The sequence below is a fragment of the Vanacampus margaritifer genome, chromosome 11 (assembly GCF_051991255.1).
Source record: "Vanacampus margaritifer isolate UIUO_Vmar chromosome 11, RoL_Vmar_1.0, whole genome shotgun sequence".
Taxonomy (NCBI): Eukaryota; Metazoa; Chordata; class Actinopteri; order Syngnathiformes; family Syngnathidae; genus Vanacampus; species Vanacampus margaritifer.
Window position 1 is genome coordinate 22,092,881 of NC_135442.1, and position 26,720 is coordinate 22,119,600.

Sequence of the window (26,720 nt, forward strand, 5' to 3'; positions counted from 1 at the left end):
GGGGCTGTAGGCGCACACTGGCAGCCACGCTTCCGTCAGCCTGCCCCAGGGCAGCTGTGGCTACTTAAGTAGTTTACCGCCACCACAGTGTGAATGTGTGTGTTATTTAGACCTTTATATTTTCTTGCATTTTAAACACGTACTTCAATGGTTAAACATTCCATTTTGTTGTCAAAGGTGGTAGTCAAATGTTCAATTTTACTGCTTCTTAGAGTTTTGCCTTCATATTTAAAAACAGTACTGGGACAGAAGAATTTTGGTTAGCTCAGTCGGTAGAGCATTTGACTCTTAATTTCAGGGTCATGGGTTCGGACCCCACATTGGGAGGTTGTTTGTTGTGTGGGATGTTTTGTCTAGTCTTTGTCATAATTCTCAATTTAATAAATCTTTTTTGTATGAAATGTTTTTCTTTTTACATGCATTCTCCATCCCCTTCATCATCCATGCTTTATTTAGACCCTTATATTTTCTAGTATTTTTAATATGTACTTCAGTGGTTAAACATTCCTTTATGTTGTCAATGGTGGTAGTCAAATGTTAAATTTTATTTTTTCTTAAAGCTTTGTCTACATATTTTAAAACAGTACTGAACCTGTAGAAGCACGGTTAGCTCAGTCAATAGAGCATTAGACTCTTAATCTCATGGTTGTGGGTACGAGCCCCACATTGGAAGGATTTTTGTTTTGTAGGATATTTTGTCTAGTCTTTGTCATAGTTCTTAATTTATTAAATCTTTTGATTAAAATATTTTTTTAGACTCTTAATCTGGGTCCTGGGTTCGAGCCTCACATTAGGCGGTAGTTTGTTTTGTGGGATATTTTGTCTAGTCTTCGATATAGTTCTCAATTTAATAAATCTTTTGTTTCTTTTTTTTTCTTTTTACATGCATTCTTTATCTTCTTCGTAATCCATGCCTTATTTAGAACGTTATATTTTCTTGCATTTTTAATATGTACTTCAATGGTTTAACATTCTATTATGTTGTCAATGGTGGCAGTCAAATGTTCAATTTTACTTTTTCTTAGAACTTTGTCTACATATTTAAAAACAGTACTGAACCAGTAGGAGCCCGGTTAGCTCAGTTAATAGAGCATTAGACTGTTAATCTCACGGTTGTGGGTTTGAGCCCCACATTGGGCAGTAGTTTGTTTTTACATGCATTCTCTATCCCCTACGTAATCCATCCCTTATTTAGAACTTTATATTTTCTTGCATTTTTAATATGTTCTTCAATGGTTAAATATTTTATTATGATGTCAATGGTGGTAGTCACATTGGGCGTTAGTTTGTTTTGTGTCTCGTTTTAGTCATTGCTTTGTCTACATATTTAAAGACAATACTGAACCAGCAGAAGCCCATTTAGCTCAGTCAGTACAGCATTAGACTCTTAATCTGGGTCGTGGGTTCGAGCCTCAAATTAGGCGGTAGTTTGTTTTGTGGGATATTTTGTCGTTAATATGTACTTCAATGGTTAAACATTTTATTATGTTGTCAATGGTGGTAGTCACGTTCAATTTTACTGCTAATCTCAGGGTCGTGGGTTCGAGCCCCACATCGGGCAGTAGTTTGTTTTGTCGGATATTTTGTCTAGTCTTTGTCATAGTTCTCTTTGCCCAAATTGTGTCATCCATCAGGACATTGTCAAGCCACAGCCAATCTAACAATAGACTGAAAAATAAAAAAAATCAAGGTGTAGCTGTAGCAATGGGCCAGCCAAAGTCCAGAATTCAACCAAATTGAAAAGTTGTGGCGGGACTTCACGAGTGATTTCACATGGTTCACAGGTTTGGTTCACATAAAATTAACTTCTGGGGTCCATTTCACAAAGCATGTTCAATAAACACCGAGACTGACCCTGAACAGCAAGTTGACATGCCCTGAGATAGGAAACATTGTGTTTTCGGTTCCAGGACAGCTGATTTGAATAGTTATATCAACGCAGTGTTGTTTCACCTGGCGTTGCCACTACACTAAAAAGTCCACATCAATGGAGCCACGATTTGTCAAGTCACCATGGCAACGGAGAAGCGCAGTGCGCGGTCTGCCCTCTGGTTCCGCGTTCTGTTTTGTTTTTTATCACTCTCAAAAGAAAATCTTAATGCGATCATATGGCGAATTTGAACATGTCTTTAGAAAAAACAAGCTACATCGCAGCTGCTACCCATAGAGGAAGGCGGCATTGGAGAACGTTGCTGCTCGGGTCAATGCGTACATTTAAATAGTCCTTTTTAATCAGGGGAAACCTGTTGAATGGTAGCTCATTTATTCATTTAATTTAGGAGCAATCCTGTGAGGGAAAAGCGCACTTGACTTAAGATAAAGTATAAAAACATTTTTCAAATGGAAGAAGAAAAAAACGAAGCGCAAAACAAATATACTATGATGTGAGCGCATGACTACGGCTGGTAATGTTGCAAATGTAAGAACGGATTAAGTTGTGAATGTAGGTGATGGACTGTGATGTGAACCGGTACCGCTCAAAAAGATAACTCTCCGGAAATGCCAGCATATCGGCGCGGTCTGTTAATCTCATGACGAATATTTAATTCCCTGCACAATAATGCGGCACCTTCATCAATAGGGTCATTGTCAAAAGGACAAGCCAAGTTTGTGACAAAAGTGGACTTTATTTACGCAAAAACTCGCCGCAGCGGACTTTATGATGAGGAAATGTGGCTGAAAGGAGGACAGAGAAAACATTGCGGTTCATTGTGAAAACCTGCAAACGACCAGGTTTGGTTCATGGAACATATTGATACGGTAACTGACCGAGAGCTTAAATTTTTTTTTAATGAAACGGGCTAGAGTTACCTCTTTTTCTCTGGTTTCAATTACTGTACCTCCCTTTCTCAAACAAAAGACGGAGAGTTTCCCACATTTCAGGGTTTCTTGACCCAGCGTTGTCACTAAACCGGCTTTGTGGAATAGGCCCCTGGTGTGCTTCTGCCGATGACGCAGGTTATTTAAAAGAAATTGACTCAATAATCATCTATCGGTTCAGTACGCAAAACAAGAGCGTCAAAGTACACAAATGATAGCCAATGAGGTTGAAATGTCAGCCCTATGGGGTTTATTGGGTTAGTTTTGGTCTGATGTTAAAGAAACAGATGTAAAGGTTAAGTGAATCAGGACAAAATGTGCAATGTAAAAAACAAAACAAACATTTATCCATTATTGGCTTTGTCTCAGACCAGAGACACGTTACAACTGTGTTCACATGCTACAACACAACAAAACCAAAGGCAAGGACCTGACAAGGAGCAGGAAACTTTTAGAACTGTGCTCTCTTTGTGCCATATCTCATCTCAGTCAAAAGAGGAACTTTAGCTCAAGATGAATGAGTCCTTGTTCAATGAAATTATTTTGTTCTCACGTATAACCTTACGACTGAAGAGTACGTCATTTGCTTTTCACAGGACTGTACAGTATGTGTACAGAGTAAAAAATTGGGTACACACAGTCAACAAAAAAAGTATAATTAAAATTACTTTAAAATGTTCCCCTGGATATGCAACAGCGTCCAAACTCAAAAAGGTAAATATAATATAAAATATTTCTTATCAATTCAATCTGTCAACAAAATAAAATAACACTGTTTTCAATTTGTGTGCGCTCTTTCGAATCTGTCAAGAGTCAGACAGAGTCATTTGCCAAACGGAAAGCGGATTAAGTCCGGAACACGGTCTGCCGCCTAACACCAGCAGCAGGTCAGGCAAATGCTGTGATATATCTTCATCCTCGTCTTCGAGCAATTCCTCTTCTGTGCAGCTCCAGTGTTTACTGAATGCTTTATTTACAAATGTTAGACAGCTTTCACCCTGATGCACATTTTTTTCCTGTAAGACACTTTTGTCCAGTTCTGTTGCATTACTAAGAGTTTTGAGGTGACATTTCTCCAAGGTGAACGTTTGCAGCTCTATAGCGCCCTCTGATCCCAGAAAAGTGAGCGGGGCAGGAAAACATTTGTTTTTTAAAGGCCTACATTTGTCATATTGCAGCTTTGGGTGGGTTCCTGAGCAGATGCTGGTGGTGCCGGTTGTGTACTTGGGACCCAGACCAATACAACAGTGGTGAATCTTATCTGGAGAGCTGGATCCTGGCATTGTGTTGATTTGCCACCACATATGAGTGGAGAAGTTGTACCTCCATAAACAGTTCTTTGGATAGTTCAGGCTTTCTCCTCCTCCGAAAAGAAGCATGCTGTCCTTGTAGGCTACAGCTGAGTGACCAATCAATTTTGAGGGTCCAGACCTGGGGACAATAACAAATAGCGGTATTATGACATTTGATGTTTTTCTTGTTGTGCAGTTATGTGTATGCTATCTAGGGCCTGACTGATATGCATTTTTTGAGGCAGAAAAAAATAAAGATTAATGGTTAACTGCAGATTATTTAAAAATATATATAAAGCATAACATTATCCCCCTTCTCCAATTACTTTTCAATAAGTGTCACTTACACACAAACTTAACTATTAAGATTTTCTGCTTTGAATGACAAGTTCATATTATGACCATATCAACAAATTTCATGAAGGTTATTGTAAAGATTTATGTGTCAATAATTAAACTATTCTTACTTGTTTACAACTGCTGTTTACAAAAGAATGAACCTTTTCTTTTACATATTTTTATCTTGTGTTATTTTCACAAGTTTTGGGACTTACTGGGCTAACCTGGGACCTCAGGGATTGTATTTTGTGCCATGTCATGTGGAAATGTGTGTTAAGACAAAAAGAAAAAGAAAAAGAAAACTCCTTGGATGTTTGCATCCTTGAATTTTAAAAAACAAAACTAAAGTGAAATAAGGATAGAATAAACTAAAATAATAGCAACTGGAAAAACAGGTAAGAACAAATACTGACTGTTCCTGTGCGTTTTAGCCTCTTGGGGGCAGTGTGGCGCCGTGCATTCATGGTGTACACACTTAAAAAGTGAGTACAGAAGAAAGTTGCAATTTAATTCTATTAATATAACTCATTTTTACACACATTGTGAAGAATTTGTGCCTTGTGTTATCTCACGACTGGGTATGTGTTCCCACAGCATTTGTGTGTGAATATTCGTTATTTGAAGGAAAAACACTCCCGTAGTCAATGCTAACTTCCTGTTAGCATTTGAATGGGATCCTCCCTTCGCTTTTAGCATAAGCGCTAGGCTAGCGATGTTTTAAAAGCGAAGCATGTTGTGTATTTTAATAAGTAATGTGTAATGTAATTCTTAACGTCATGTGTTTTACAGTTAACTCCAACTACGGTGTTCTTATAGGATGCTTGGGGAGTCGCGACAACAGAATAACCAGAATAATATGCGCTACACACTTGCTATAGTTGCTAATGCGACGCAAGCAAAATGGTGCATTCAGGGTACTTTCACAGCGTCGGAAACTTCAGTAACTTCTTCGATAACGTTTAAAGGGGAAAATAATGGGGTAGATACCACGAACTTCCGTGTTTCACACATCAGCACCGTTTACGGCCACTGATGACCGCTTTCCAACATTTGCACCTCACCCCTACGCCCCCGAACAGCGTGTTCTGCCCAGGGCTTCTCAGCTTTGTGAAATGCTTCGGAAAACTGAGACAGACACACTTCACACTCCCGACGACGTTAACGCGCCACCGAGGGGCACAAAGGCGGAAGCTCAAGCACTGGGACGCGGCCTACAAGTCGCAAACCGGAAACAAAGCTGATGTGTGAAACCCGGTAGTCCCGCCTCATCCGTGGCATATACACTATTGGCTTTTTGGCCCAATTGGCCGATTGTTTTGTCCGATGTTTGAAGGCCAATCATCGTCCGATTATATTCGGTAGTGTTACACATTTGTTTTATTGCGCTCTTACTCCCTGAGCAAAAAGGAGGCTTTTATTTTGTAGATGCCCACAGGAAGTGGTGCGCTGTCTGCCAGTTTCACTTTACTTCTTTTGTTGTGAGTTACGTGTTGTACTCTTGGCCACGGCTGCTGTTTCACCGTGCCGCCTCGAGTTGTTGAGCAAAAATAAATATGCCCTGAGAAGAGGCTAAAGAAGCACCTATGAAGTCATCGTTTATGTGCTCTACAAGAACAGGTTATGGGTCCTGGCACTGAGTCTGCGTAGAGACCACGAGGCAGAGGCGACTCATCAGGCAAGTGATCAACAAAGCCACGAAAGTGTGCAAGGGCGGATTTGTGCAGAAGAAAGTTGCAAGTCACGGAGGTAAAGCAAAGCTTACCATAGACTTGAGCAAATAAACGACGGTGCATGTTTGAAGAAGTATCCACGACGTATTATGCTGGCAAACGAGCTCATTGTTGCACAGCGCATATTATTGTATTATTATTATTATTAATATTCATGAATATGAAAAACAGTATTACCTACCTACTGTTGATGATAATGACCAATGTAAAGTTTGCCATGATGTACAAACCTGGCATGAGATTCTTGGACATTGTAATTTTGAAGACGTACTCAAACTCCAAAGTGAGGTAAAAGGTATGCACATGAAGGCAAATGCAGTGAAGCCAGATCAGATGTGTGAAGTCTGTACACATGGTAAGTGGGTTCAAACGAGGAGTAAGAAGCCAGATGGTAAAGCTGAGAGACCACTACCACTTATACCGATCTGGCAGGGCCAATAAAAACGACAAGTGTAGAAGGATACAAGTATGCGTAATGTTTTACTTATTATTTACTAATTATTCAGGAGCGATACTGGTGTATTTCCTTAAGTCAAAAAGTGATGCACTTTTGGCTACTGAGAGATTTTTGGCTGAGGTAAATGTCAAGTGCATACGTTCAGACAATAGCACTGAATTACAAAGACTTTCAGATGTTGTTAACTAAGAACGAAATCCGACACGAAACATCTGCACCTTACTCGCCACACCAAAATGGCACCACAGAGCGATGCTGGCGAACACTCTATGACATGGCTAGATGTTTATTGATAAAGAGTAAGTTACCTGATTCAATGTGGAACTATGCTATACAAAAGGCTGCCCATGTAAGAAACAGATGCCACAACAGGCGAACAAAGAAGACCGCATACGAGTTACTGACAGGGAAGATGCCAAATATATCTCAAATGCAAAAGTTTGGATCGAAGTGTTTCAGTTTCAAACATGAAAAAGGGAAACTTGACTCCAGATGTGAACAGACATTTTTGTAGGCTACGGCAAAAACAGCCCAGCCTACTTAGTTATCTACCCTGAAACAGAAAAATCCAGAAGCACAGGTTGGTGAAATTTACAAACAAAGCAAATACAGAAAAGGAGACCAGATGTGCGATATGACAGTATAAACGATGATGGACTTTATGATGCAACAGAGGAGAAAATCAACCTGAGAATATTGCAGAAAACATACCAGATGTGTCAAATGAAAAGATTGAGACTGAGCAAGTAGATGGCAATGTTGAAAGTGTGATTAGAAGGAATCTACCAAGAGCAAATCAGAAACCAGCTTACTTACAAGACTTTTGAGACAGAGGAGGACACGATGGACAAATTGCAAACTTGTGTTGATTTCTGTTACTGAGCAGTGTGCGATGTACCGAAAACCTATCAAGAGGCAGTAACATCATCCAAGTCAAAACACTGGAAAAGTACCATGGAGGGAGAGATGCATTCACTGGAGGAAGATGAGACATTTCAACTGACTCATCTACCACAAGGTCAACAAGCATTAGGAGGGAGATGGGTCTATACAGTTAATATGGACACAGATGGATCAAACAGGTACAAGGCAAAATTTGTTGCTAAGGGATACAACCAGCGGGCTGAAACGAACTACAAAGAGACATTCTCACCCGCAGCTGACATGACAAGCGTCAGATTTCTCATGCAGAAGGCAGCGCGCGAGGACCTGATCTTACATCAGATGGACGTTAAAACGGCATATCTACACGCACCCATTGATTGTGAGATTTTCCTTGAGCAACCAGAATGTTACGAGAAAAAATCCAAAAACGTGAGAAACTTGTATGTAGATTGAACAAACCCTGTATATACTCTTCAATCAACAATCAGACAGAAACTCGAATGCTGTGTTACACTCATACAGTGGTACCTGGAAGTTTGAACAGAATTTGTTCCTGCGAAGTGTTTAAAGTCCGAATTGTTCAACCTCCAAAACATTTTTCCCATAGGAATAAATTAATCCGTTCCCAAGCTCCATAAACAGAAAATTCCTATTTTAATTTATATTTATGTTTTTTACATTTACATCATGTACAGTATTTAAAAAAATAAAATAAAATACCTTACCTTATAAGTTGTGGTGTGATGGCATCAGTGGATGATAAATGCTCTATGTTAATGCTTGCTTTAGTTCAGTGCTGAGTTTGTGTATTTACATTGAGCACATTGTTAGGCTACTAAGCGGTCCTTGCGTGCATTGTTTAACGTCAGGCACATTGTTGAACAGTTAAACGGGCTTAGCTTGCTTTGCTTGGGTGTTCGAGCTCCGAAAATGATTTCAAACTCCGAGGCATTTTTTACTCAGATTTTTTGGGTTGAAGTCCGATTTGTACGAGTTCCGAGACGTTCAAACTTCCACTGTACTTGTATGAAAATTATTTTGTGCAAAATGCTGCAGATCATTGTGTGTACACTAGGGAGAAAGATAGGGAGAAAGATGGTCAAAAATTAATCCTCATTGTATAGGTAGATGACCTAATTCTAGCTGCTAACAATGACAAAGCAATGCTTAATGTGAAAAGAATGCTAACACAGGTTAAAAATGAAAGGAATAGATTTTGATCAAACAAATGTCACAAGAGAGCTATTGGAAAAGATATTGGAAAGGTTTGAAATGCAAAAATGTAAACCGAGAGAAACATCTTGTGAACCAAAATTGGATCATACAGAAGATGCAGAAAAGTTAAAACAACCCAAACTGTACAGAGAGGCAGTGGGGAGTTTGAGCTACCTATCCACATGCACTAGACCTGACATTAACTTTGTTGTCAGTAAACCTTCTCAACATTTTAGTGAACCAAACATAGAACATTGGAAGACAGTGAAGCATGTGTTTCGATATCTTAAAGGTACAACTAAACTTGGACTATGCTTTAACAAGGACACAACAGAAAAACTTGTTCTAAAGATTCACTGTGATGCAAGTTGGGCATCAACCGACACAGACAGATGTAGCATGTCAGGATAATGTGTCAGCCTAAGTGAAGCAAGTTCACTTATTTCTTGGAAAACTAGAAAACAACAGACAGTAGCACTCCACCTGTGAAGCAGAGTACATAGCTTTAGCTTCGGCTATACAGGAGTGTCTGTACATAGAACAGCTACTAAAAGGTTTAGACATCCGTGAATACACAAAATCAAAAGTGTATGAAAACAACCAAGGTGCAATATCACTTACAAAGAATCCTGTTCACAGACAACGATGCAAGCATATTGATGTGAAATATCATTTCATCAGAAGCATTATTTGTAACCACTGGAAAGGTCATTTTGGAATATTGTCCTACCGATAGGATGATTGCTGATGTTTTGACAAAACCAGCTACAAAACAAAAGTTGAAATGTTTTGCCCAGAAAATGTTTGCCATGCAAAAGTGGCTTAATGGAAATGGGATTTATTGAAAATGTGTAATTTTACCCAGTAAGCTAACAGCGAGTGGGGGTGTTATGCATTTGTTTTATTGCGCTCTTACTCCCTGTGCAAAAGCAGGCTTTTATTTTGTAGATGCCCACAGGAAGTGGTGCGCTGTCTGCCAGTTTCAGCTTGTTCTGTTGTGAGTTGCGTATTGTACTCTTGGCCACGACTGCTGTTTCACCGTGCCGCCTCGTGTTGTTGAGCAGAAATAAATATGCCCTGAGAAAAGGCTAAAGAAGCACCTTTGAATACATTGTTTATTCGCACTACAAGAGCCATTTCCGCGACCTGCTCGCCTTAACAGGTGGCCGATTAATCGGTCGGGCCCTAATGCCATCCCAGTGCCTTGCTGAAGGACACACTTGAGGTGTTTGGAAAGCAAGCTGACGTCTCGCCAATAACTGTCACAATTCCATACATGTGTCGGCATTGGCCCTTGAGTTTTAGTGATACAACACTGTTTTAATGAAGTCTTTCAAAATCTCAAAGAAAAAAGGTGAAGTTACTTGGTTTTGAGTGAACTCCATGTATAGTTCGCAGGATTCCATTTCCAGAAATCTTTCTGCTCTCTCAAGCCTTTCAAGCCACCATACAGGAACATGCAGCTCTGGAAGACCATTGCAGAGTGACTGTGTCTCGGACCTGGGCTAAGAGATTCGTGCTGTAAACCACTGAGCAGCGACCAAACCTTGGTTTCTGTCAGACAAATAGACACATGGAACAGAAACTCAAACAGTGTGTGTCCTACAGTATTAGTTACTACAGTATTAGTTATTGTACTGAATCCTGTTGGCTTAACCCTATTCAGGAGTTGCCACAGTGAATCATCATCTTCAGTCTCTCCGTGTCCTATAAACTCATTCAAACCCAAAAAACTTATAAAATACCTTTTTTTTAATACTTTATCCTTCACTCCCAAAAAATTATTTATACATTTTTGTTTTTATGCTAGAGCATACAGAAGGCTTGGCGACAGCTTCTGGCATGAAGAGGTTGCTTAAAGCAATGGTAGTTATATGGTAGTAAAAACGGCCAGCAGGTGTCAGCAGAGTATAAGAGGCCATGTTGCAACAAGCTGTTTTCCCCACTGTTTTAAACAGGTTTGTGAATAATGATGAAACTTAGCTATATTCTAATGCTAATTGCCGCAAAACAGAAACAGATATGAATATACTTTTGTTTCCTGATGAAAGAAGAGACTCTAATCTTTCTTTTGGTAGGTTCCATGTTTTTATAGCAATAAAACACAATATTCTGTGGGCCTTGCAAAATCAGTCAAAAGCTAGTAAAACAGCCGGGAGTGAAGGGGGTTGCTTCAATGAAAATGGCTGGAAGTGAATAAGTTAATGTATACTTACCACAATCTAAACTCCAAAATTCTTGAGATGATCCCTTTATATCTACGAAGCCACCGTATATCAGCATGGATGAACCTATCACCACCGCACTGTGCCCTTTTCTGTTGGTTGGCATTGGGGTCTACGTCCATGAAAACATAACACATACAACACAAGTCAAGTTAGTTTTATTTGTCATGTCGTTTTGTGTCGTTTTGTGTCAAACATACGGCCCCCTGGCCGGATCAGGCCCACATAGGGTTTTAATCCAGTCTGCGAGACGATTTTGAAAAGTAAAACAAATAAATTGTAATGTTGGACCATTAAATAAGACTGCCACAATCAAAACATATACATTTGTGATTTCTCAGGGAGTCCTCAGATGAGCAATGCAACTTGTACACGGAATCGTCCTGATTGTCATTATTTTACACACAACTTGAAGTTACGGTTTGTTTAAAAAATATATTTTAAATCAGAGACATAAACGTGTGAAATAAGACACAAATTCAATTACTGGTAACATAAACACATATGACAAGGATTAACGTCCTTATAACTTCATTAACTGCGCCACACAATGCATTTTGGGAACAATATATATGCAAAACAGGTAGATTTAACACGTCCGGAACTCATACAGGCAAAGTGTTGCCGCGTTCCATTTGCATTCGTGTTATTTTTTTGGAACAATATGATTACAGTTGAGCTCCGTAATATAGAGCTGGCCCACAATTAGCAAAAATCTGCATATAATTGATGGCAATTGTTTTTAAGTTATATATAATATTATTTTACTGGTCCGGTCCACTTGATAATATATTTTCCTCCATGCGGCTCCTGAGCTAATATGAGTTTGACACCCCTGGTCTAGAACAATGCGCGTTCACTGACAAACAAAACATTCATCAATCTCAGATTTTATACAGTCAAAGTTGTCTGCCAAAGGGACAGTGTGTATTAGTGCTATCTAGTGGAGAACTAATAGAATGCAACAATTTTATAGCACGGGCACCACGATGCCTCAGAGACAAGACTTCACAATTACTATGTTGATAAAGTCACCACATGCTGTTTAAGGTAAACAATTCTGGATCATTTGATGCATTTTTGGGGAGGAAAATTGGCTGTACTTTAAATTCAAATTGACAAATGCAGTAAAGGTAGCTACCTAAAATATGATCTGTTGTCCACATCAAAGACCATAAGAGAACTGCACGTTAATTGTAGGGCAATGTTTGAGCATCATGGCATATAATAATGTTCAGGTGTGTAGTTCAAGTTTTAAACTGTTTTAATTTTCACATAAAAAAAGAGGCAAGAGTTATTTTTATTCCTGTTTGTTATTTGGTGAGTAAATAAGTAGCCTAAGTGAGTTAGCAATGTTTGATAAAAAGCCTTCTGCGTTGTCTTAACTGTGTTCACCAACTGCCGTCTTTCCTAGATTTTGTGGGGTTGTACATGTACAAAAACTTTTAGGAACTTGTTTAAATTTTGAGCGAAAGTGAACTGAATGTAGTGCATTTCTGCCTGTTGAACGTTTTTGTGAATGCGCTCATTCTGGCGTCTGTGAACGTTTTTTAGAAGACATTTGATTTTTGTTCAAGAGTGCCAGGTTTCGTTCTGAGATAACCTGGCTGAACACACGATAAACGGGCCTTCATATGTAGGTTAGGGTGTATGCATATGTATATGTATGTATATGTAGGTTAGGGTGTATGCGATCTCATTTCCTTAGATCGTATTTATGCTTGCACATAAAAGACTACAGTCCTGTTTTTGTTTGAAGTCTTCATTCAAACAGGTTTTTCCTCATCAGACGGTCGGGTGAAAGTTGCAGCTGTCTACTCGTGTGGACTAAATGGGAGCCAACAATGGAGAAATGCCGCTATTTTGACAGTAATGGCTTGCAGCAACATATTGTTAAAAAAAAGAACCTAACTATGGACTAGTTCATTTTTGTAACAGTGAACTTCAAAAATTTGAATTATGAACTGAACTAGTTTTGTAATTTAAAAACTTGTGAACTGAACTTTGAACTGTAGTTGTACAAGACACACCTCAAGGATGCACTGGGACGCATCATCAGTGATATATTCTGGGGTCACTGGGTGTTTCCGGTCTCGCAACATCATACACCCTCGCCCAGGCGACCCAGCCGGGGTTGATCAAGCACCGACTTGCGTCCCAGCAGCAGGGTCAGCCCACTTTATCCAAAGCCACCGGGTGGCCTTTTCTGCGGCCTCACTTGCGGATCTAATGGCCCGCTTCTTTGCGACTCCTACCAATTCCCAAAACGACTCAGCACTTTGCACAGTGACCGTCCTGCAAAGCCTCTGCAGCCGACTTCTATGGGCTCATAGAAGGTCCTCTAACCTCTCTCCCTACACTCCTCTACCAGGTGATAACCATATCTGGACGAAATTATGTTGTTGTTGTGATGTGTTGGGGGAATCTCAGCTGCTTTCCCAGGTGGACCTGCAGCTGCCGGTCAGATGCCGTGTGGCGAAGGTCTGTTGTTACAGACTGACATGCACAGGGTTTCTTTCCAGTTTTAATGAAGGGGACTGCCTTCATTGGCACATGTTGGTGCTTGCTGGAGCTGATGGCTGACGCTAAACTTTCTGCAATAGCCCTCAGGACCTGGTTGTGGCGCCACCGATAGCGACCGTCATCCAGGGCCTTTGGACAGCAGCTGAGGAGATGTTCCAATGAGCCTCTTCCAGAGCAAAGCAGGCAGGAGGGTTTTTCACTCTTTTCCCAGACACGGAGGTTCGCTGGGCTTGGCAGGGCGTCGTAGACTGCTAGCACCAGGAAACGCACTCGACGGATGTGTGCCCTCTCACCTTGTCCATGCTCCCTGCTGACGCAATCCCACCGCCATGCTCACTCGTACTTCTTCTACGCCTGCTCGGACCTCTTCCTAAATCATGTGGTGTCTTTCCCTGTACTGAACTTTCCCAAAACTGCAATTACCAATTTCTAATGTGCAAAAAGTGCATAAGTTTGGCGAGTTTATATTTTCTTGTATTAAAGACAAAGCTACTGAAATACTGTATCTTCAGCACCTTTCTGTGATTTTATTTATTTTACTAATAATAATAATAATAATGATTAGGGATGTTGGATACTACATTTTTTAGACTGATACCAGTACAAGTACCATGTTTTCTGGACTATAAGTCGCACTGGAGTATAAGGCGCATTAAGTACGGTATATAAACGGCTCGTCACCACTGCATAATAATACTACAAATACAAATAATACAAATACAAATACTACAAATACAAATAATAATAATAATAGCAGCAGCATAATAATAGTATATGTCTAGAGTGCCCTCTTGTGGCTGTTTGTGAAATTATATACACCCTATATATTTTTTCCATGTATAAGTCGCTCCGGAGTATAAGTCGCAGGAACAGCCAAACTATAAAAAAAAAAAAAATGTGTGACTTATAGGCTGGAAAATACGGTACCCAACTCTCAAATAGTAAACCGATACCACTAGTATTTTTGATACAAAAAAATTCCCTCCAAAAAACAATCACAAATAATTTTAAAGAAATACCTATATAATCACAAAATTGCATTTTGTTTAATATTGCATGAAATTATTGTCAATTTTTTATTCTTCTCATTTTTAGTTCCTGATTGTAAAAGGGCCACAAGAGGGCAGTGGATACTGGTATCGGCCACTGTTGCAAGTAATGGCTTCTTTTATACAGACGCTCCCCTACTTACGAACATTCGAGTTACGAACAACGGTACATACGAACATTTCTGCGCGTACAGTATGTCGAAAAATGTTCGGAAAGAGATGCTGTAAGTTAGATTTTGTATTGTGCGTAGTGCTTTTTTCCGCCGCTAATACCAACGCTTGGCGCTGTGAGAGCTCATTGGAGGCTCAGCAACGTGTCGAGGAGGAGGAGGAAAAAACGCCGGTCCCCATGAAGGCGGAAATAACTTTTGAAGCCGATTCCAGCGACGACGAAGAATCTCTCATGATATAAAATCCTCCTCTTCCTCCTCCTCCATCATCTCCTTAAGCATCGAGTACTGTACATCTTCCAAAAGTAAGTTAAACTTCATTTTATTGATCTTATTACGTACATGTACATACTGTGTGTGTCTCTCGCTCTCTCTCTCTAACATACGTAGTACAGTACAGTACTGTACGTATTCTCTCCATTTTGTTAAAAGTTTTTTTCAGTACAAACCAATGCAGGTTACTTGTACAAGCCTTAAACATACTTATATAAACCTTCAATCTACTTATATAGGCTTTAAACATAAATTATAATACAAAATATAGCACTGAAGCAACTTCACAAATTCACCTTACGAACGATCGTCCGGAACGTAACTCGTTCTTAAGGTGGGGAGCGTCTGTATAGCACTTCCACCTTACAAGGCCCTCAAAGCGCTCCGCATTTGACTACTCACCTACTTCACCTACAGATGACACAGCAATGGTCACAATGACAGGGGATCAAACCCACAACCTATGGGTTGTGAGACGACCCCTCTACCACTGAGCCATGCTGACCCCGTACCATTAGCTTGGAATAAGGCCCTGGTATCTGCCCAATACCGATACCTGGTATCAGCATTCACCCATCCCTAATAATGCTGACTGAATTGAGATATAACATTTTCATTGCATTTCATCTCTACTTCTGTTCCAACATTACTGACCACTAACCCTGACCTCAACCTGAAAAAAGGGGATTAAGGATGAACTCAAGTTATCGTGAGCTAGAACATTCGCTATTATCAACATCTGACCTTGCAAATCTCATTTAATACAGAAAAAAAATCACACAGAAATATAATAGCCTTAATATCCATCTTGAAAACACCTAAACCAACTAGATCGTACCAATTATAAAGAAAAGCAAAGTCTCAATATTCTAAAATAAGATCAATACCAGTGATCATATCCCAAGGCAATGTGCAATACCTTATTATCTGATAATTTGTGACTTTAACATATAACTGAAATGTTATTTCTCTTGTCAAAAAGGGTGCCTTTGCAGTGCTGACAAATTAGTGATGTGTCAGTCACAAGCATGGTAATTTGAGACAGATGTTTGAAATGCTCGATTGGGAGCTGATTTGTTGGTTTTTCCCTGTACTTTTTCTATTGATTGGTCAAATGTGTTGGTGTCTGAGTGTCAGCACAAAGCAGAAGGGAAAAGAGGAGGTTACAGACATGCAGCAGAGTGAGCACACAAACTGGAGTGAGGGAGAAACAAGAGCGTGCATAAAAAAAAACCCATTGCTTTTTACAGTGACTTTAGAGAAACATTACATCAACTGGAAGCACAACCTTTATGTGAAAGGGCCAAATTAATTTTCAAAATAAAAAGTACAAATAACAAAAACGTATCTCTACCTGAGGGACACTTGCTTTCCTCGGATTGTGCACCCATTTCAGCATTGCTGAAACAGACAAAAAGTTGAATGTTGTATATTTCCAATCAAAAACACAAACCAGTTTTGTCACACAATCATATTATCATTATTGTCATTAACTCTTTGACTGCCAAAAACGTTAAATAACGTTTAGTAAAATCCTACGGAGGAGCGCCAAAGACGTTAAAAGACGTTCACCAAGTTTTTTTTTTTTGGAAACGGGTGGAGGAAAGCCTTGGCCAGCTGTGCTGCAAGTATCAAGCAGATCTAGTTAGTATAATGACTATTTTTGGCCCCTAGATGGCAGCGATGACTCTCTTTGGACAAGATCGGGTAGGCGTCAGTAGTAGAAGACGTGAGGCGGAGCTAGTGTGTTGAGGGGACAATGGCTGAGAAAGCGAAATGGCGACCGGTGGCAAGCAGCTCACGCTTGATAGTTTTTTTCAAAGAAGAGAAGCATCAACCAGTGCTTAAGAGCACATTGATAACGACAATGATGATGATGGTGACTCCGAGGTTGACGCCGAAGTTGGAAGCGTTGACGCGGCGGCTATGATCACGTCATAAAGCCTCACTGGCTAATGATGCTAACGCCGGAAAACGCGGAGCACAACCGAGCACTTCTGCTCAGGCGGACGTTCAATCGGACGACGAAGAGTGCCCTGAGTCCAATGCATAGTCATCGGAGGAGTGGGTACAGTCTGATCACGGAGAAGACACTGGTTATGGACTACGATGCCACCATGAATGGAGCGGATAAGATGGATCAGAACATCTCTTACCACCCCGTATAGGAACTGAAGGACATGAGGAAGCCAGACGTAACACCACCGTAACGTCACCGTATCATGATCCTGAGAGTAGACTTGATGGCAACATGGCCAAACACTCACTGCAGTATATACTTGCTATTCCCGGGAAAAAAAGCCAGCAAAAAAGTGTAGCGTCTGCAATCGCAGTGAAACTAATCTGTTGTGCAAATCCTGCTGCGTCCCCTTGCACGCAGGGGAGTGTTACAAAAGGAAAAACTGTAGTTGAAACATCCACACAATTGTAAATAGTACCACGGTTGCACACATTTGTAAATAGTTTGCCAAATTGTTACACTGTTGAATGTAAATAAACGTATTTTGCTATCAAAAAACAATTTTTCCATTGTTGGTGGTAGTGTTTTACAGATGTAAAGCATTGTTTAGGTGTTTGTGGCATCATTCATGAAAAAAAAAAGGTGTCAAATTCACTAGAGTGCATGAAATAATATCGTTTCACAAAAAGCTTGATTTCTCCGTATTTTGTTTCAAAACAGAGCATTTGGGTGAAACTAACCATTTTCTATTGTTGATTACTGAAAAACGGAATAAGGTAGAAACAAACTTTTTTTTCTGATGAAAGATGAGAGTCCAATCTTTCATTTGGTAGTATGTGTGTTTCCATAGTCCAAACACAAAATTTTCTGTGGACCTTGAAATATCAGTCAAAATGCTTAAATCGGCTGGCACCCACGGCATCCCTTTTCTGAAAACGTCTGGCAGTCAAAGAGTTAAATATACTGAACAAAACCATAAAAGCAACACTTTTGATTTTGCTCCAATTTTCCGTGAGCTGGACTCAAATGTCTAAAATGTTTTCTACGGACACAAAAGGTCATCCATGTTGAGCATTTCTCCTTTGTCGAGATAATCCATCCCACCTCACTGGTGTGGCTATCAAGATGCTAATTAGACACCACACAGCACAATGCCACAAATGTCGCAAGTTGTTAGGGAGTGTGCATTTGACATGCTGACAGCAAGAATGTCCACCAGAGCTGTTGCCCGTGAATTCAATATTCATTGCTCTGCCATACGTCTCCAAGGGCGTTTCAATTTGGCAGTACAGTACTTCCAGCCGGCCTCACAACCGCGGACCACTTATAACCACCCCATTCAGCATGTTCACCTCCAAGTAGTGTTAAATTTATTACAGACCATTTTAAAATTTAGTCTCAGTTCTAGTCCAGTTTCAATCACGCTTGTTAGTTTTTATCATAGTTAGTCAACCTCAACTATAAATCTAGTATTTTAGTCTCATTTTAGTCCAAGAAAACATAATTTTGTAATTATAATAATTTTATTTAACATTTTAGTCTAGTTTTAAGTCAGGGCAGTCATTCATTTGATTGTATCCCTGTATGTTTTGCCAGCAGATAACGAACATTTCAGATCTAAAACTATTTTCAAAAATTATTTTACTATATTTCGTGGCGGCCGTGGCTCTGGGTGTAGAAACAGTCGCTCAGTAAACAGAGGGTTGGCTGTTCGATCCCCGCTCTCCCCGAGTCATGTGTTGTTGTGTCCTTGGGCAAGGCACTTCACACACATTGCCTCCAGTGCTACTCACACTGGTGTATGGATGGTGCGAATGTTTAGTGGTGGTCGGAGGTGCACACTGGCAGCCACGCTTCTGTCAGTTTGCCCCAGGGCAGCTGTGGCTACTTAAGTAGCTTACCACCACCACAGTTTGAGTGCAAGAATAATTGTATCAATTCCATTGTAAAGTGTCTTTAAGTGTCTAAAAAAGCACTATATAAATCTGATGAATTATTATTATTATTTCACATAAAAATTTCCCCTCATCTTTTTGATGAAAAACAACTTGACACACAACTATAGTATATCAACAAGTGGCTACTATGGCTCCATGAGCTAACATTAGTTAGCGGTTGGATAAACATTATTGTTGGAACGTTATAGCGGTTGGATTAATGTTAAATTATAACTATAATCCCCCCAACCTTTCACCGTAAATCCACCTCCTGTCTGCAGAGGTGGCAAATCCAGGTCCACAAAGTAAAAACCCTGCCACAGTTTTGCTTTAGCCCCAGGTGCTAGCTAGCTATCTCCCTAGCAGGTAAACGAGCACCATGGGAGTTAGCTAGGGAGCTAGCTAGCTAGCTAGCACCTGGGGCTAAAGCAAAACTGTGGCACGGTCACTGTGTGTCACATGACATTATCTCAGGGACAGGCTAGTAGAGACAAGATTTTACAAAATAATATAATTTTCGTCTCGTTTTTGTTCATGAACTAAAATGTCCATAGATTTTAGTCCAGTTTTTATTAGGTAAAGTACATCTTCGTCTCGTCTTCATTAGTTGACGAAAATCCATACTGATTTAGTAGTCCCAGTTATTGTTTATTAATGAGGGTTTTAGTTTAGTCTAGTCTAGTGTTAGTCCCGTGAAAAATGCGTGTTGACGAAATTATTTTTGTTTAGTTCTCGTTAACGAAATTAACACTTGAACTACAAGATCATCTGAGACCAGCCACCCGGACAGATGATGCAACAATTGGTTTGCAGAAACCGTCACAGGGAAGCTCATCTGCATGCTCGTCATCCTCGTCTGGGTCTCAACCTGACTGCAGTTCGTTGTCGTAACCGACCTGAGTGGGCGAATGCTCACATTGGATGGCGTCCGGGATGTTGGAAAGGTGTTCTTTCTCTTCATGGAGGACAACAACTGATCAACTATATGCAAATGAGATTTGTTGCACTGCGTGAGGCAAATAGAAGCAAAAATAAATGTGTTGTTTATATTTTTGTTCAGTGTAGTAATAGGAATAGTAGCACAGTGGACCTCCGCATATTAAAAAAAAAAAGCTTTTAAAACCTTTTTTGGAGCCAACACCCATTTTTTTTTTCATTCATGGAAAAAAGCTTATTGGTGGCTTGCACGCACCTAATCAAGATTTTGGAGGATTAAAAAAAAAAACACATTAATTTACAATGAGAGTCAATACGCAGCTTCCACCGTAGTGGTAGTAGTAGTAGTATTTATTGTTTTACATTTGAATTTATGTACAGCACTTTGTTACAGCTGTAGTTGCTTGTAAAAGTGCTCTATAAATAAAGGTGAGTTGCGGCAAAGTTTCAAAATATTTACTTTAAATAGAACAATGGAAACTTTGCATGTGAATACATTTGCCGCATGAAGTCCTTAAGTGACGTTCAGTTGGATAGGTCAAATTGAACTTTTAGTGTACTCTGAAAGGACTGTGCACAAGTTGTGAACTTTAGTAGCAAGAGTAAGAAGCACATTGGAATGCATGCATGTTACAACATGTTTTGTCTTCATAGAAACCCTTACCAATGTCAAACACCCAGAGAGGACATCTCAGCAAAGTGTATGCTGAATCCAGTGTGCCTCCAAACACGTATATAAAGCCCTGAAAGTTCAGATTACTTAACATAGTCCAGTCATTATGAGCAAGTGACAGTAAATGCCCCTCCATCGCGGCGGGGGGTTACGAATACCCCCGTAATTAGAGAATTATGTGACATAGAATTACACCCTAAGTATGTGTTTATAGCATTTACAACACATAATAAAAAATAAAAGTCTTTAACACACTTTTTAAATGATACAAACACATGTAAACATGTATTCTATAGATAGTATTCACAGGACGTAATTTGCCCCACATTGTGTGGCATTCACGAGTCTGTGAAATGTCGAACGGGAACGGACAAAAAAGATAGATAAAGACAAAGATATATGGAAAGGATTTCCAACCGACAAAGTCTACCAAAGTGTGTTCTAACCATTTTGATGAAAGTAAGTGTCATTGTTTGATGGTAAAAATGCTTTTACCATAATGCGATCGTGATAAATGTGAGCCGCTAAGCGTAGATAGCTCTGGCTAAAAATAGATCCGGTTGTCAAGATGTTCGATTTTGAGATCTCTCCAAATACCCTCCTTAAGGTCTCTTATTTTCCTTTCCAAGGATACCAAAAATTTAAATTGTTGTTAAAGTGTATGAAAAAAAAAGTGATGAATCAACAATGTTGTTGTTTTTGTTGTAACGTGCTAGCGCTAGTAGCTAGCACAGTCGCGGAACTAGCTAACTTGGTAGAAAAATAACCCGAGATTCTTCTCCTTGAATTCACAAATGATAAATGCACATAGCAACCAATAAAAGCCGAAAGTACAGAAGACGCAAGAATGTCCGTGTTTTGGGAGCCTATCCTACCTCAGAGCATACGTCGCCGTGTAATCTGGTCCGGGCAGTAACATCGACGAATGTTTGTAATCCAATTGATTCCACTAATCAAACGTTTCAACGTGTACCGCTGCAAGGAGTGTCGAGTTAAATCTTCCGCATACATCTTGCTTACACAAGTACCATTAGAGGAAGCTGGGGGTGACATTCATCAAAAGAACATTCGGCGTGAACACAATACAAACACAGCTGAGTCCACTAGAAAGTTGACCAAGCATGAGGGGCGGACTCGTGATCCCGTGACATCAGTGAATACTATCTATAATTCAGTATAAAAGAAGATACTTAACGGTTATTTAAAAAAAAAGACAGAGAGAAAACATGTAGTACAATACTTACTCTGTTTAGAAAAAAACTGAAAATTTTCAAATCCCCACCTCTGCTAATTTCACCGATGTGATACTACTGTGTATCTACTTTAGCACCCCTTATTTACTGTATTGAGAGAACAAGATCAATGAATAAGAAAAATAATGTACAAAGGGTTATATAATGTACAAACATTGTAACAAGCTGTACTCACGACAACGATGATGAAAGTGCCGTAATAAAGTAAATTCCTGTTTCAACGCCGAAATAAAGGTCTTATTTGTACAAAAATTGTTGTGTTGAAATTGACTTTGTAAAATACTCCGCCTGCATCAGCATATAGTAAAACTCCGCATTAACATGACATTATCTTTTTTTATGAACAAGACCATGGGCAGTTGATGTCTGGCTGTATTTCTTCTTTTGTATATTTGGGTGGCTCCATCAATGCTGTTTTGAAACTGCCGTGGACAATATACTGTATGTCAGGATGCCACTCTGCTAACATTACATTACAGCATGGGAAATGCGAAGTGACTAGCCAAGAGAGAAACGCGTTGTGCGTTTTGTGATAAAACGCAACTACCAATCAGCGCTGGGAAGAGAACAGCAAAAAAGGTTAAGTGGCTGAATCAGTAGATACTACTGGTGCAACGGATCATCATTGATCCGTGGTAGGTTCGGGGGGTACAAAGTGCGCATTCACAGTCAACAATACTATTCTGACATGTCAAGGAAGCTGAAAGAAACCAAAACTAAGTGAACACATCTGAATCACACATTTCTTCTTAGCGCTGCTGTACTGATACCATCGGCAAGCGCGAAGGCGCTTGAATCTATTTTATTATTTCTTCAATCTTCAAGTATCCTGCTTTTATATTCTTAGGTTTATTTACGTTTTTACATTTTTAGTCCATAAATTTTGTTATTTAAATGACATCCTTAATTTTCTTTCCAATGTTTTGACATTAACTACATTTTTTTTCATAGAACTTTATTGAACAATTGTAAACGGTTAATTTCCAGTTAATCCAGCGGAACGTCATCGGTAGGCGACCCCGATACAATCTGGCAGCCCGATCACATCTGGTACTGACACCGTCATTGTATGATATGGCAAAAGTCTCCGACGTAAGTGGCTAGCGGCTAGCTGTAAGCATGACCGATGTACATGAGTGTCTGGCTGCCAGTTGGTAAGTAAGTTTGACAGCTGGTACCTGACTTACTTGAATTATTTTTCAATATTCTGGACCAAGGCTACTTTGTAATTCACTCCATGTTTAAAGGAAGGAAATGTGCCTTAAATTGCACGTTGAGGTCTTTTCATTATTAATAATTAAAACAAAAACAAAAGATAAATATAACTTTGTCTCCATTTATTTTATAAAAAACACTTTTTATACACTTATTATACACATGGACCATGTAAAAATAAGAACGTTTCTGCCCCATTTAGTTCCTAAATCCTAAACGGCAATATAGACATTTTGAATTGATTTTTTTTTAAATGGAAAAAGGGCTTTACAATTTAAATGAAAACAAAGTACTATATATCTCTTTTTTTTATGCTGATCTGAAAAAACGATCCGAGCCATGACTCAAATCAGTGATCCGATCCGTAACTTTTATAATCCGTTGCACCACTACTACGTACATACAGGTATTTTTTTCGTGACACGAAGGATTTAAATTCAAAACTAAGCGAAAATACAAAATTAATTAAAACATTTTTTAAAGTAAAATACTGGGAGCACAAACCCGGAACCTGCGATGAAGAGGTTTTTACTGCATGAATGTATGTACGACTGTACGTATATAATGCACAGTACATTTTAACAAATACAATATTCTCAAGAACTAGTAGAAAATAATTTTCACCTTATGAACAACCATAGAATGTTCCTCCACTTCCTCTGGTGCGGTCTCACCTGTGCAGCTCAACTCTGTCCATTCATTACGCACTAAAAAAAAAAAAGTTTTCAGAAGAATAACAAAACACCTCTGTGGAAGCATCAGACTTGTGACAAATATAATTGTTTTACAAGGATTACAATAATATGAGTCAAATGGAAGCTAAATTATTATGACTGCGCGCAGGGTGGGTGTTTTCTTCGATGCACCCTCAAATTGAAAAACTTGAGAGTGCCGTAGCAATGATGTCAGAAGGTGTATCCAGGAAGAGTGATTTCAGAGTGCTAGCAGCAATAAATGCATAGGTTTTGAAATTGAAAAGCAGCATAAAATGTCGCCTTCAAATCAACTGCTGAACAGTCATACTCTGTCTATGGCTTACCTACACTGTACCTCCAAAAGTCCCTCAGAGTGCTGTTGTCTCTTCCGCCCAGAATATAGACGTTCCCCTCATAGCTGCAGCAGGCATGCTTGTAGCGGTCACAAGGAGCTGCGATGCTCTGGGGAAGCTGGCTCCACAGGCAGGGATTATTTTGACTCATTGTTGATCCATACCAACCTTACTGGACCATTTTCTAAATGAGGAAAACCAAAGCTCTTTCAAAAAAGAGAAACACACAAGCAACACATACAAAACCCTCATGAAACCACTGCCACAACCAGCTTCAAAGGTTAATTCCAGTGTCATGTGACAGACATCTATACAGCAGTCTCTTGATACACAGCGATTCCTTTACTTTTGAGTTGAATATGTTCAGTGACTCAGCGTGTAATGTGATTCACTCAAACCACAAATTGTAAGAAATCATTTCAAAATATTTTCTATTAATGTATTGCGGCCTATAACATCTATAAGTAGGGATGCACCAATATTTTAGCCATCGGAATTTTTTTGTCGAAAATTACACATTTGCCACCATTTTAAGTGTCTCTGATTAACCTCAAATACATTTCAGATATTCTACTTCTATTTCATTTTTGTTTGTCTTGCATTCTTGCAGTAACACTGACTGCTATTTCAAACTATTCCAGCTGAAGACAAACAGCATGGTGCCACTACCATGCTTGACCGTTGGTATAGAGTTCTTTTGGTGATTAGTAATGGTGTTTGTGTCTGTAACAAGGTCTCATCAGACCATACATTTACAACTTATGTTTGGAGGATTTTGTTATGGTTCGAAGGAATCCAAGGCTTTTGTTTTTTTGCCATAATTCCAGAATTACAATCGTTCATCACATTCGTCCACTAACTAAATTACAAAGGTTTACATGCCATGCTGAGTCAGAATGTATCACGTTAAACTTTAAGACAAAGTCCAAAATCGTGAATGCATTGCGTGCCCACAGTTTTAACCTGGACGCTGGGACGGGACAGGCGTAAAAACGTGACAAACAATGGGGCTGGCGATATCCACCGGGACTCGGGACACAAGGCTCCAATCTGGGACTGTCCCAGTAAAACCTGGACGTCTGGTCACCCTAAGGACGCAACAAGATGCCATATACCAATGTTGATATTGACAAATGATCTTTTACTTTAAAAAAAAACAATGATCAAAACACCATTAGTTGATTTAATATAGTGATGAAGGAGTCTTAATCAACAAACTACAATGGACAATTCTGAACATCCGGGCATTTCTAATATTTCCGCAAACACTTCATTTACATGTTGAACACAAACAGCGTGTTGTATTGCCTTTGCCTATGACTATCATACAAACCAGGCAGATTGTTATAGTAAGAATTACATCACATTTTGAAATGAAAACAATCCTCACAAATCAAATTACAACGATCTACTGTCCAATACTTTTCAACGAGGGGAGAGCTTCCTTTCACAGACCGCCATTTGACTTGGGATGTAAGCTCGGAATTGTTCATACACACATTGTATTATTTACCAGTTAACTCCACAAAGAGTAGTGTGTTGAGCCAGTGTCTGTGACTGCTATTATAGGCTCTATCATCCGGAGGGAAGCACACCACCCAACACTTTAAATGCACAAGATCAGTTGGCTTTCCATTTAATAGTTGGCTATCAGCCTAAAAAATAGCCATGACAAGTTGACAACAACCATTTTTGAGGTCATATTGATGTCATAAGAATACAAAAACAAAAATAATACGCATGGTGGTCTTAAAGAGTAAGAGATGATTGCTTCCTCGGCCACACTGACTTTTACAATTTTAATAAAGTTGGTAAATATGATAAGTGTGCATTTAGTTTTTAATTATGCTAATTTTCCAATATGACCAAGAAAGTACGCTGGAATTTTTGAAAAGCGACTCATTACCACCATTTTTAATTTTTCAGTGCCCTGTAGTCAGGGCACACTGTTCAAACACATATATATTGTTTGTTTCATCCTGTCTTTGTTATTTTGGGTTAATAAATAATTGAAGTGTAGAGTTAAAATATTGAGAAGGTGGACGACACCATCCATGCGTCCATCCACCCGTCTCATACCGTTAAATTAAAATTGAAAAACGACAGAATGCATTAAAATACAAAACAGATAAAGACTTTGGGGATCATTTCATTCTATATTTCTTCTGTACTTTAACTTTGATGAAATAAAACTCCATATTCAGTATAATACGATGGTAAAACTTTTAATTATGTGTGATCGCGGCTGCGTATCCTTTGAAGGAAGGCATCGTTCTCTGGCGTTTAGGCACCTTCATTTAAGCACAACCCGGAATGTTGGAACACAGTAGGCATACGCGAACAGTGGATGAAAGAAATGTTTTCATAACAACTCGTGACTTTTTTCATCTCCCAATTTTCACAAACGCATTTTGTGTCAATTGAGAAACAACTAAATTCGCCCGCATAACAACTAACGGTAAAGTTGAAGACAAGATGAGGAACGAGTTGACGCTTCCTTTTATTCAGTTGTGTTTTCTGATGTAACTATAATTTAAGTTGTTCTTGAACGATTACATATTTGGAAAAACACTCAGTAGTAGAGATGATGTGTTACTTACGAAACCGTCGCGGCTGCTTTTCCATTAAAATGTTGTCTCGCAAGAGACCGATGATGCATTCAAGGCTACCTCGTAGATTATAAATTTAGTAAGAAAGGTTGGATTAACGTCCGTTTTGTC

The 26,720-nt window shown here is 39.3% G+C and overlaps 1 protein-coding gene and 1 non-coding gene across 5 annotated transcripts; one reads left to right on the top strand and one right to left on the bottom strand.

Annotated features, from left to right (window-relative positions):
* The first annotated feature begins 1,067 nt into the window (after window positions 1–1,067).
* On the top strand, window positions 1,068–1,140 carry trnan-guu (transfer RNA asparagine (anticodon GUU)). Its single transcript has one exon. It is a non-coding gene; the product is annotated as a tRNA-Asn (tRNA).
* Window positions 1,141–3,042: 1,902 nt separating this feature from the next.
* klhdc3l (kelch domain containing 3-like) lies at window positions 3,043–26,708 on the bottom strand. 4 transcript variants are annotated; one of them, XM_077580457.1, is made up of 8 exons: window positions 26,601–26,708; window positions 23,992–24,184; window positions 23,577–23,659; window positions 20,476–20,554; window positions 16,333–16,379; window positions 10,955–11,075; window positions 10,103–10,292; window positions 3,043–4,251 (listed from the first exon to the last, which is right to left on the bottom strand). In XM_077580457.1, the coding sequence occupies exons 2-8, from the start codon at window positions 24,149–24,151 to the stop codon at window positions 3,627–3,629; spliced, it is 1,305 nt and encodes a 434-aa protein (XP_077436583.1). In that variant the 5' UTR covers window positions 24,152–24,184; window positions 26,601–26,708; the 3' UTR covers window positions 3,043–3,626. The 4 variants fall into 4 exon arrangements, with proteins under 4 accessions (XP_077436583.1, XP_077436585.1, XP_077436584.1 ...); XM_077580459.1 differs by having other exon boundaries at window positions 23,992–24,206; window positions 26,601–26,620; XM_077580458.1 differs by lacking the exon at window positions 26,601–26,708 and adding an exon at window positions 24,964–25,087.
* Between the last annotated feature and the right edge of the window lie 12 nt (window positions 26,709–26,720).

Excerpts from the sequence above, each read along its gene's own strand:
- klhdc3l (XM_077580457.1), bottom strand. The coding sequence starts at position 24,151 with ATGAGTCAAAATAATCCCTGCCTGTGGAGCCAGCTTCCCCAGAGCATC. Across the intron at positions 23,660-23,991 it reads CTTTTGGAGGTACAGTGTAG|TGCGTAATGAATGGACAGAG; the intron begins GTAAGCCATAGA and ends TTTTTTTTTTAG. Across the intron at positions 10,293-10,954 it reads ATTTTGGAGTTTAGATTGTG|AAACCAAGGTTTGGTCGCTG; the intron begins GTAAGTATACAT and ends TTTGTCTGACAG.